Genomic DNA, 12,973 nt, shown 5'->3' with positions numbered 1-12,973 from the left:
GAGACATAGAGGAAGCGAAAAATGCTGGACCTCTTGTGGGGGTGAAGGGAAGGGCGATGCTGGACCTGCTAGGGGGGAGAGGGAGGGGAATATGCTGGATCTGTTGGGAAGGAGAGAGGGAGGGTGAAGATGCTGGACCTGCTAGGGGGAAGGGGAGAAGGAGAGGGAAGCCATTAACTCAATGATGGGAGGTTACTGTGGACTAAGGGGACAAGTGTGCAAGTGAGTGCGTGCTTTTAGATGGCCTGAGAATGCACAGTAGGAGTCCTATTCTATAACTGCACCTGGGCGTAATCCATTATCAGCACATACACTTAACATTTTTGCGTTGTGTACCTGCATTTATACCAGCCATAAACCTGGGGTAAATGTGGATGACTAAACACAGCAGGGACTCGTGTAACTTACATAACTGGGAGCCCTGCCCATATTAACCCATCCGCCCCTGCATTCGTATCCCTTGCAATACATACTATAAGTGAAGTGTGTATTTGCAGAGTAGCACTTAGATGCCCTGCTGTAACTTTGTGGATAAATGCAAGTATTCGAGACATTCCTGTGTGCAAGAGGCATGAACATGCGGGCATGTGGATTATAGAATGGCCTTTTATGTGACTAAGGGAGTATGTAAAATATGAGTGGGGCTTCTAAAATGACTGCCAGAATCTTGTTAATGTGCTTGGATTCCAAACCACTATGTCTCATTGAAAAGACCTGTGCCTAACACTGGTGTACCATGGCCATATTTAGTTTCTCTTTCGCCAGTTTACTTTTGTTTTTACTTGCAGGCGGCTGGGCGAGAAGTGGAACGAGACTTTGACTCTGTGTACTCTCGACTTGTCCTTTGCAAGACTTATAGGTAAGGAAGGCAGCCATCCTGCCATTATCATTTATAGAACACCAAAGGTGCTCTGACATCCCTTCTAATTCTGCCAAAGAAAATTGAGAACAAGTGGGACTTTGTATTCGAAATCCAGCTTGCATTGCACTGATGATGAGAGGTTTATGCTCTAAACTGCAGCATCACTGTTGCTGGTCATCTTGGATGCTGTATGTCTCTCTTTTGCTCTTGGGGTAAAAAAAGGATGAATGCAATCAGTGACCAGTAGATACAGCCTGTGATTCTGCATTCAGTGTGTCCTGTACTGAAGCATTAGGAAGAGGTTGTTTTTTGTTTAAATTTTCTCTGCCATTCCAGAAAGCATACAATGAGTGAGGCTGCCTCCTACTCCCTCCCCCCCCCCCCCCCCCCCCCCCCCCCCCACCACCACCACCAATTTTCTCCCCAATGGGAAGGAGCTCCTGCTGGGGAAAACCTGACTTTGGTGGATCATTAGATCTGCTGCTCTGGAGACAAGAAAGGTCACTGGCTCTGGTTCCTGCTCCAGCACTTAACATAGTTTCTTATAGTAGTCTCTTCCTTGAATCCACAGTCTTGTCTAAGTAAGTATTTGAAAGTGTCACACCTCTTATCCTGCCAAGCCACTGTGGAGGAGATTTCTTTGACTCTGAAATAGATACTGTAGCTGTTCATTAAGATTCTCTAAGTCCCTTAAGGCATTGCACACAGTAGTGAGCTGACTCATGAATGTCTGGGAGTCCATCCCCCCTTTATGCTGTTGTTCTAACTGGAACAATTGAATAATTGAAGAAACTTAAGACTACCCATAACACGGCAGCCAGACTTATCTTTGGCAAGTCAAGATTCGATAGCGCAACACCTCTTCGAAAGAAGCTTCATTGGCTCCCATCAGAGAAAGAATGAATTTTAAAGTCCACACTCTGATTCATAAGATCATATATGGAGAATCCCCTAACTACATGAATAACCTCATCGACCTCCCAACCAGAAATAGATCATCGTCTTCTTGTACTTACCTCAATTTACACCTTCCCAACTGCAAAGGTATCAAATACAAGACCTCCTGTGCATCCAGTTTCTCCTTTTTGGGCAGCCAGCTTTGGAACGCTCTGCCAAGATCCATCCAAACAATCAACGACCATCTACCATTCAGAAAAATGTTGAAGACCCATCTCTTCAAGAAAGCTTACCCTAATGACCCAACTTAACTTTTTAAGCCTACCCACATGATTCCTTCCCCGACGATTATTATACCTTTGACCATGTCTCACAATCTCCTTATGCTCATTCCTCAATCTCTTCCTCTCCATCCTTCCTACTCCTTACCCCTCCCAATCTCTTCTCCTTTTGCTCATCCTAGCTTTGTTTACCGCTCAATGCTCAATTTACATATCCTTAAAACCCCACTACTACTATGTTGTTGTTTTTTGTTTTTTTTTTATGTTTCAACAGTTTTTTATTGATTCAGCATGTTAAACATAAACATAATGTTCAATATATGATAAAGTAAATAACATAACATACTTATTTTAATAAATTATTCACTTCTATAATCAAGGTTTTTTCATTTTTCTCCCAGCTTCCCCTTAGATTTTGTTACTATAAACTAAATGTTTGTATTTCTATTTTATATTTCAACAATTTTTATTCTTTTTTGATGGTAACAATAAGAAGTGAACAACAATGTCCTTCATTCTCTGAGTACAGTATCAAACCTATATTTGGCAATACACAAAAAGAAATAAGGACTGAAGTACACCAACAATGTGAACATCCTTTTAACTTTATGCCCCCCCCCCCCCATCTAATCCCCTCCCCCCCAAGTCTGTGGCCTTTTAAATCATTTTTATCATCAGATAGCACGTGCACAGATGGGCATCAAACAGTGCATTACTTCCAGCATCAAACAACTAGCTCAATTCAATCATGACAAAATGGAAAAAAAAAACCTTCCCGTTTAAATTAAACAAGAGACTTCAAAAAGGGAAGAGCTCATAAATCTTCTCAACGGTATTCATACATATCTCAAACACAGAGTACAGATACTTTGCTGGTTTACTACAACTTGTAACATTCTCCTTCAAGACTTTGTAATTCTATTTACTATGTAAGCCGCATTGAACCTGCTATGTGTGGGAAAGCGCGGGGTACAAATCTAATTAATAATAATAATATGGAGATATTTAAGAGGAGGGTGACATCTCTGTCCAATTTTTTTTTGTAGGACATTGTAATTTAGAGTTAACCTCCACAGCATGCATGAGTTTGCAGTTGACTTCTCTAAGGTATGCTGAACTGTGCATGCATGTAGGTAAAACCAGGACTGGCTGAATATATCCTGGATAGAAACAAATCTAATTGATAACCCTAATTAAAAGAGTAATATCAGAAACATCGGGCAGTGAAAAGATACTGGAGAATGTTCTACCAGGTAGTTCCATGAAGGTAAATAACATGGAGAAAGGATATTTAAGAGGGTGAGAGTGTACTATGAGGTGAAGAAGTCACTAGTCGCATCTGGACGTTTAGCATTATCTCTGGTAGGTAATATATAAGGTATCATAGGCCCTGCGTGAATCCACTTTTCTTCAAAGACCATACTGTGCTAAAAAAAATTGCTTTTTAAATAGACACCAATCACAAAGAAAGAGTGTGACATAAATTCAGGCAAGATGAACAGAAGAATTTGCATAAAACCGGGTCGGTAAGTGGGGGTCTTTGATGCTGCTATCACAATTGTGTATGCAGGACATTATCAACATTAACTATTGGACAAATCTGTGTGTAAGGAAGTGATTAGAAAGTTGTGCAGCTAACAGTCTTGATAATTAGGTGAGGCATTTCACCCCTGTTAATGGTAGGATTGGTGTTGAGGGCACTTGGCACTGTTTTATAGGACTGACTGGCTCTCTTTTCTAGGCTGGATGAGGACGGGAAAGTGTTTGACGTCCAGAAGAGCTGCTGTATCGAGTGAGTACAAACTCTGCTGCTTATGCAGTATGAGAGAAGTGTAAGATGCTCTCTTGTTAAAGGTTCCCACTAACCTGTGCTTTCCTTCTCCCCATGCTTCCCTGGGCAGGCAGTGCAGTCTGTGAACGTCAGTCATGATGCTGTGCATGCGCAGATGGATGTGAAATTGCGGTCACTTATCTGTGTGGGCCTCAAGTGAGTATGAACCATGGCCAGGCAAGTTACAGTACCATGAAGGGCATGGTACAAGAGGTACATGTTGGATCCGCTGAGGAAACACTGGTCATAAGATGATCAAATTTGAGTAGATATCTTGAGCGAAGTCACTAAGGAAATCAGTTTTCCAACACCCTGAGAGGATTTCATTCTAACCTTTCCATCTGATTTTTATTCTTCCCTTATTTTCTCCTAGACTTTAGCCAATCACATCTTATAGCCTAGAAAGAACATGGTGCTGACATTTCCTGTGCTGTTCTCTGTCACCACTAGGGATCACCAGCCCTTCCAAGAGTAGGACCTTGAGTCAGAATCTAACCTGATCTTCTGTGGGACAGCACAGCTTATTTACAACTCCCTTATCAGAGTGGCCTGACAAAAAAAAAATCTTTGTAAACTAAACTCACGTTGCTTTGGGCCACATCATAAGTGACAGTGAGGGGAAAATGTGTGTCTTAATCAGTGCACATGGATATCTAGCACTGATCTGGAACCTGTGGCCTAGGTTAGAAAGGCAATGAAACCCTTTGGTGCCACACTTGGGAATCACATTAGCACATTTGCAAATAATTCTTGACAGACCAGGAGGTAAGACAAGGAGGATACTCTAGGAACGTTGTGAGGACAGAGGAATAAAACTTCTGCCAGCCACTTGAGATACCTATAAGACATGGTGGGTTACAACCCTAACAGCAGTGGTATGGCTTTGCTAGACTGCCAAAAGTATTGGGGTCTCTCTATCTAGAGTGATTCCATTATATGCCTGGGAGGCCACACATGTTGGACAGTGTGTGGTTTTTTTTTTTTTTTTTTTTACTTCTATTTACATTTTCAAGTTATACAATCACATCTTACAATGTAACTAAAGAAATCCAGAAAAAATATATAGGTCAAAAAAATTATACATTTGCCCACAATTCAAGGAAATGAGACCACGCTATAGAAATAGTAAAGGAAAAAAAAAAAAAGAAAATATAAAACAGAATAGAAACAAAATTCAGAGATAGACCTCAGCCAGCCCTACCTTAGTGGAATGCAGGGCATGGTACGAGAGGTAACGGTGTTGGATCCGCTGGGAAACACTGATCATAACATGGTCAAATCTGAGCTGGTATCTTGAGTGAAATCACTAAGGAAATCTTCTGTAGCAGCATGTATTTTCAAAAGGGCAACTACAACAAAATGAGGAAATGTGTTAAAAAGAAGGTAAAAGGATCTGCCACAAAGTTTTAGGCCTTTAAATCAGGCATGTGCATTGTTTAAAAATACCATTGTAGAAGCCCTAGACCACTATCAGGCTATTTTCTAAAGAGAAGGACGCCCATCTTTGGACACAAATCGGAAGATGGGCGTCCTCACAGGGTCATCCAAATCGGCATAATCGAAAGCCAATTTTGGGCGTTCCCAACTGCTTTCCGTCACGGGGATGACCAAGTTCCTGCGGGGGCGTGTTGGAGGCGTAGCGAAGGTGGGACTTGGGCGTGCCTAACACTGGCCATCTTCGACCCATAATGGAAAAAAAGGGCGTCCCTGACTAGCATTTGGATGACTTTACCTGGTCCAGGTTTTCTTACGACCAAGGCACAAAGAGGTGCCCGGACCTGACCAGATGACCACTGGAGGGAATTCGGGGGATGACCTCCCCTTACTACCCCAGTGGTCACTAACCCCCTCCTACCCTCAAAAAAAGAACTTTAAAAATATTTTGTGCCGCCTCTATGCCAGCCTCAAATGTCATCTCGGGTCCATCACAGCAGGATGCAGGGCCCTGGAGCAGTTTTAGTGGGTGCAGTGCACTTCAGGCAGGCCCATCCCCCCCCCCTACCTGTTACACTTGTGGTGGTAAATGTGAGCCCTACAATACCCACCACAAACCCACTGTACCCACTTCTAGGTGCCCCCCTTCACCTCTAAGGGCTATGGTAGTGGTGTACAGTTGTGGGTAGTGGGTTTGGGGGGGCTTAGCACACAAGGTAAGGGATCTATGTACCTGGGAGCTCTTTCTGAAGTCCACTGCAGTGCCCCCTAGGGTGCCCGGTTGGTGTCCTGTATGTCAGGGGGACCAGTGCACTACAAATGCTGGCTCATCCCATGACCAAAGGGCTTGCATTTTGTCGTTTCTTAGATGGGCGTCCTTAGTCTCCATTATCGCCGAAAATCAGAAATGACCAAGTCTAAGGACGACCATCTGTAGGGACAACCTAAATGTCAAGATTTGGGCGTCCCTGAGTGTATTATCAAAATGAAAGATGGACGCCATCTTGTTTCGATAATATGGGTTTTCCTGCCCCTTCGCCGGGACATCCTGCAAGGACATCCTCAGCAAAACTTGGATGCCCCTTTCGAATATGCCCCTCTATGTATTCTATGTATTAACCAAAGTGGAAAGAAGAGCAAACGACAACCAGTGTGGTTAAAAGGTGAAGTGAAAGAGGCTATTAGAGCCAAAAGAACATCTTTCAAAGAATGGAAAAAGGATCCAAATGAAGAAAATAAGAAACAACATAAGCACTGTCAAGCTAGATGCAAAGCATTGATAAAGGCGGCTAAAAGAATATGAAGAAAAACTTGCCTCAGAGACAAAAGCTCACAGTAACACCTTTTTCGGTTACTATGAGGGAATCTGGGGAGCTCAAGGCCAAAAGTGGAGAGATTGAATGAATTATTTGCTTTGATCTTTATAGAAGAAGATGTAAGAGATCTACCTGTACCAGAAATGGTTTTCAAGTGTGACGATTCAGATGAGCTGAAAGAAATCTCGGCGAACCTGGAAAATGTACTGAGCCAAATTGACAAGTTAAAAAGTAATAAATCACCTGGACTGGATGGCACATATCCCAGGGTACTGAAAAAACTCAAAACATGAAATTGCTGATCTGCTATTAGTGATTTGTATACTGTCGTTAAAAATCGTCTGTAGTACCTGAAGATTGGAGAGCGGCCAATGTAACACTGATTTTTTTAAGGGATCCAGAGGTGGTCCTGGAAATTATAGACTGGTAAGCCTGACTTCACTTCCAGCAACATAGTGGAAACTATTTTATAAAGAATACAATTATGGAACACGTAAACAATATAGTTTAATGGGATAGGTTCAGCCAAGGGAAGTCTTGGCTTGCCAGTTTGCTTCATTTCTTTAAATGTGTGAATAAACTTGTGGATAAAGGTGTGCTGGTTGATGTAATGCATCTAGATTTTCAGAAAGTTTTGACAGTTCCCCATGAGAGACTCCTGAGAAAATTAGAGTCATGGTATAGGAGGCAATGTCTTTTTTGGATTACAAATTAGATATTGGACAGAAATCAGAGGGGTAGTGTTTAAATGGCCATTTTTCTCAATGGAGGAGAGTAAATAGTGGAGTGCCACAGGGATCTGTACTGGGACCGGTGCTATTATTTATAATTGATCTAGAAATCTGAATGATGAGTGAGGGTAATTTAAATTACAGATGACACAAAACTATTCAAAGTTGTCAAAAACAGGGGCATAGCCACGGGCAGGCCTGGATGGACCCAGGCCCAGCCACTTTCCCTCCAGGCCCGCCCACCCAACATCCCCTCGCCCGGGGTTTAATCTTTTTTTTTTTTTTTTTTTTTTAACCTCCGTCGAGCAGCCGCGTCATTGAAAGCCCTGCCCATCGAGCCTTCCCTTCGTGAGTTCGTTCCCTCAGAGTCCCGCCTTCTGACGTCATTTTCTCTTTCTGCAAGGGCGGGACTCTGAGGGAACGAACTCGAAAGGAAGGCTAGAGATGGGCGGGGCTTTCTATATCGCGGCCGCTTCGACAGAGGTAATTGGGAGAGAAGAGAATCGCTGCGTATGGGTGGCTGGAGGGGGGGCAGGGGAGAGAAGAGAATCGCTGGGTATGGATGGCTGGAAGGGGGGCAGGGGAGAGAAGAGAATCGCTGGATATGGATGGAGGGAGGACGGGAGAGGAGAGTTGCTGGACATGGGTGGATGGAGGGCAGAGGAGAGGAGAGTTGCTGGACATGGGTGGATGGAGAGGAGAGTTGCTGCACATGAGTGGATGGAGGTCAGGGGAGAGGAGAGTTGCTGCACATGAGTGGATGGAGGGGAGGGCAGGGGGAGAGGAAGGTTGCTGGACATGAGTGGATGGAGGGGAGGGCAGGGGAGAGGAAGATTGCTGGACATGAGTGGATGGAGGGGAGGGCAGGGGAGAGAGGAAGGTTGCTGCACATGAGTGGATGGAGGGGAGGGCAGGGGAGAGAGGAAGGTTGCTGGACATGGGTGGATGGAGGGGAGGGCAGGGGAGAGAGGAAGGTTGCTGGACATGAGTGGATGGAGGGGAGGGCAGGGGAGAGAGGAGAATTGCTGGACATGGATGGAGGGGGCAGGGGAGAGAGGAAATATGCTGGACATAGATGGAGGAGAGGGCAGGGGAGAATGGAGAGTTGCTGTACATGGATGGACGGAGGGGAGGGCAGGGGGAGAGAGAAGAATTGCTGGACATGGATGGAGGGGGCAGGGAAGAGAGGAAATTTGCTGGAGATGGATGGAGGAGAGGGCAGGGGAGAATGGAGAGTTGCTGGACATGGATGGATGGAGGGGCGGGCAGGGGAGAGAGGAGAATTGCTGGACATGGGTGGAGGGAGCAGGGGAGAGAGAAAATTTGCTGGAGATGGATGGAGGAGAGGGCAGGGGAGAATGGAGAGTTCCTGGACATGGATGAAGGGCAAGGCAGGGGAGAGAGGAGAATTGCTGGACATGGATGGATGGAGGGGGTAGGGGAGAGAAGAAATTTGCTGGATATGGATGAATGGAGGAGAGGGCAAGGGAGAATGGAGAGTTGTTGAACATGGATGGATGGAGGGGAGGGAAGTCAGGAAGGAGATACATATGGATAGAGGGGGAGGGAAAGAGAGGAGAAATGCTGGACATGGATGGAGTGGAGGGCAGGGAAGAGGAGAAATGGACAAGGATGAAGGGAAGAAAAGATGAAGGAGATGCACGTGGATGGAGTGGAAGGGAGAGAGGAGAAATGCTGGACATGGATGGAGGGGAGGGAAGACAGAGGAAGTAGATGCACATGGATGGAGGGGAGGGGACTGAGGAGAAATGCTGGATATGGATTGGAGGGGAAATTGCTGAATTTAAGGGCTGGATTGGAACACTTTGAGGGCAGATGTTGAAACTGGAGAAAGGATAGGGACAGGGCTACAGATGGTAGACAGGATGCATAAGGACACAGGAGGATGGTGGACATGGTGCAAATGGAAAGAAGACTGCATAAAACAGAAGACACTGGGACCAAAGCTAATAGAAAAACTAAATGCTTAGACAGCAAAGGTAGAAAACGTTTTTTTATTCAGAATTTATTAATTGGAATATGTCAGCTTTTGGAAATGTGCATCTGTGATATTTTGCATGTAAGTTTCAATTTCTGGAGTATTGCTGCATGCTGAGTATGACTTCTTGAGGTAACTTTCCAATTCAGTATTTCGCTTTCATATCTGTTGTGTCATGTGTTTTTCATGTGTGATCAAGGTGCAGTATTCTGCTAGTGTGTAGTATTTGCAGCCCTTTTTGTTTTGGGTTTTTTTTTTCATTAGGTAGTGTATTGGTGTTTTAGAGCCCGGTCTAATTATAGTGCTAGGAGGTTGTAGCTCGTCCTGTCCTTGGAATTAGTGCTGTTATGGTTTGGTAAGATTGAGTGTGTTTTTGCACAAGTTTGTGTATAGTGCTTTGCAGTGGAGAGATTGTGTGTTGGCCTTACTGAAGTGGCACCAAAACATCAGAAAGGGTGTAGAGCCTAAATCATGACACACTACCTCTTGAAGGATCTACATATGGTCATTAATAAAAGGAGCTCATTTGTTGCTTGTATCATATATTTTAAAACAATTTTAATACTTTGGGGTGGAGCTAGGGTGGGTGGGGGTGGAGTTGGGTGGGGCTAGGGTAGGTGGAGCTAGGTGGGGCGGGGCTAGGATGGGGCCCCACCAAGTTGCATTATAATATTCTTGGTCTTATTCTGCATCCCTTTCCTAATAATTCCTAGCATACTGTTTGCTTTTTTGGCAGCTGCCACACACTGGGCAGAAGATTTCAGTGTATTGTCTACAATGACACCTAGATCTTTTCTTGAGTGCAGACTCTTAAGGTGGACCCTAGCATCATAAGTACATAAGTATTGCCATACTAGGAAATACCAAAGGTCCATCAAGCCCAGCATTCTGTTTCCAACAGTGGCCAATCCAGATCACAAATACCTAGCAAGATCCCAAAAAAGTACAAAACATTTTTTACTGCTTATCCCAGAAATAGTGGATTTTCCCCAAGTCCATTTAATAATGATCTATGGACTTTTCCTTTAGGAAGCTGTCCAAACCTTTTTTTAAACTCCGCTTAGCTAACCACCTTTACCACATTCTCTGGTAAAGAATTTCAGAGTCACCGCATCTCAAAAAAAGATATAGTGGAATTAGAAAAGGTACAGAGAAGGGCGACGAAAATGATAAAAGGGGATGGGATGACTTCCCTATGAGGAAAGGCTAAAGCGGCTAGGGCTCTTCAGCTTGGAGAAAAGGCGGCTGAGGAGAGATTTGATAGAGGTCTATAAAATAATGAGTGGAGTTGAACGGGTAGATGTGAAGCGTCTGTTCATGCTTTCCAAAAATACTAGGACTAGGGGGCATGCGATGAAGCTACAAAGTAGTAAATTTAAAACGAATCGGAGAAAATGTTTCTTTACTCGACATGTAATTAAACTCTGGAATTCGTTGCCAGAGAATGTGGTAAAGGCGGTTAGCTTAGCAGAGTTTTAAAAAGGTTTGGACGGCTTCTTAAAGGAAAAGTCCATAGATCATTATTAAATGGACTTGGAAAAATCCACTATTTCTGGGATAAGCAGTATAAAATGTTTTGTACTTTTTTAGGATCTTGCCAGGTATTTGTGACCTGGATTGGCCACTGTTGGAAACAGGATGCTGGGCTTGATGGACCTTTGGCCTGTCTCAGTATGGCAATAATTGCTTACTTAAAAATGGCCATTTAACCCTACCCTCTATTTTCTGTCCAGTAACCAATTCCTAATCCATAGAAGGACATTGGCGAGTCAGTGCATGAATTCCCGCTGTTACAAAATGACATGTTTTCTAGAAAAAGCACTTTAAGATAGTGGCTGCAGTGTCAGTATTGTCAAAACTGAATTTCCCCCCAACTCTGCATCATCAGAGCTCCTGTCAGCCAGCAGTCTGCCCAACTGTCGAATCTCATTTAAGGTAACACCCTGTGTTGTCTTTCCTCATCTTATGTTTGGACAGCGAGCAGGTGATGCACTTGTGGCTAGAAGTTCTCTGTTCCAGTATGCAGACAGTGGAGAAGTGGTACCAGCCCTGGTCCTTCCTGCGCAGTCCTGGCTGGGTTCAGATTAAGTGCGAACTCAGGTGAGTGCTCCCCTTTCTCACCTCTGCATTTTCCTCCCCCCCCCCCCCCCCCCCCCCCCCCCCCCCCGCCCATTCCTTCTTCCTGCAGCTCATTCTGTTTCACTACCTGGTACATGACTTCATTTGGTGAGTAGCTATAGTACTGCAAAAGTGTACTGTCTCTTGGCTGTATATTTATTTTTGTAGTACAAATGGGGGTTAGCTCAACAGTGATCCAGAAAAGTGTTCCTGAATGATTCCAGATATTGAGTCCTGTTAATTTTGTGATAATAAAATTCTCCGAGGACAAGCAGGCTGTTTGTTCTCACTGATGGGTGACGTCCACGGCAGCCCCTCCAATCGGAAACTTCACTAGCAAAGGCCTTTGCTAGTCCTCGCGCGCCCATGCGCACCGCGCATGCGCAGCCGTCTTCCCGCCCGAACCGGCTTGTGTTCGTCAGTCTTCTTTTGTCCGTGCTCGGTACGGTCGTGTTTGCGCCGTTCGCGCCCCTTAAGTTGACCCTCGCGCGTCTTTGACTTTTCGTTTAAAAAAAAAAAAAAGGGATTTCGGAGAAGGGCCTTTCGGTCTTTTTCCCTTTCCCGTATTTCTAGTTTTTTGGCCCCGTTAAGGTTTCTTTCGTTTTCAGGGTAGGCCCTTTTGAGGCTTCGGGTCGAGTTTTTTTCTCCCCCTCTTTTTGGTGCCTTACCGCAATTACGAGTTTTGATTTCGCCGGCGTGATTTTTCCGCCCATGTCATCGAAGTCTCCCAGCGGCTTCAAGAAGTGCACCCAGTGCGCCCGGGTAATCTCGCTCACTGATAGACACGCGTCGTGTCTTCAGTGTCTGGGGGCTAGGCACCGCCCGCAGGCCTGTAGTCTTTGCGCCCTTTTACAGAAAAGGACTCAGGTAGCGAGATTGGCCCAGTGGAACGTTTTGTTCTCGGGCTCTTCGTCGGCATCGGCACCAGGAGTATCGAGTGCGTTGACGTCGACAGCGTCAAGACCTCCGCCCTCGGCCGCGACTGTATCGACTGCATCGAGGCATCGACCCTCTGCATCGTCGGGGCCGAGACATCAGAAGGCGGCGTCGGTGATACCAGGACCTCCACTAGTGCTGATGTCGTCGGACGGTGGTGCTTCGACTGGAGTGCAGGTGAGGGCTGTCCATTCCCCTGCTGGTGGCGGTGAGCCTTCGGGTGGGTCTCCCCCTACCCTGAGGGCTCCTGCGGTACAGCTCCCCCGAGACCGACCTTCTTCGGCCTCGGCACCGAGGAAGCGACGGCTGGGATTCTACGTCCTCCTCGTCGGTACCGGGAAGCTCTGGTGACATGCTTCGTTTGAAAAAGTCAAAGAAGCATCGACACCGGTCTCATTCCCGTGTCGGTACCGAGAGCTCTGGGTCGCCAAGGGAGTCGGCACCCAGTAGGCATCGGCACCGGGAGGACCGCTCACCCTCTGTTCAAGAGGTGTCGATGCGCTCCACCTTGGACAGCCCGGAACAGCCTCCACGCCCGGAACAGACTCTGACTTCGACTCCTGCATCG

At 45.5% G+C, this 12,973-nt stretch overlaps 1 protein-coding gene across 1 annotated transcript in view; it reads left to right on the top strand.

Annotated features, from left to right (window-relative positions):
- Positions 1-12,973, top strand: part of SGSM3 (small G protein signaling modulator 3) — a 160,162-nt gene that overhangs the window by 128,719 nt on the left and 18,470 nt on the right. The window contains 5 exon segments of the mRNA XM_030210556.1: positions 789-859; positions 3,782-3,806; positions 3,809-3,832; positions 3,942-4,027; positions 11,329-11,451. Coding sequence (XP_030066416.1) covers positions 789-859; positions 3,782-3,806; positions 3,809-3,832; positions 3,942-4,027; positions 11,329-11,451 — 329 coding nt within the window.

This window comes from Microcaecilia unicolor, chromosome 1, assembly GCF_901765095.1.
Source record: "Microcaecilia unicolor chromosome 1, aMicUni1.1, whole genome shotgun sequence".
In the NCBI taxonomy this organism is placed as follows: domain Eukaryota; kingdom Metazoa; phylum Chordata; class Amphibia; order Gymnophiona; family Siphonopidae; genus Microcaecilia; species Microcaecilia unicolor.
This window is presented reverse-complemented; position numbering and strand designations above follow the sequence as displayed.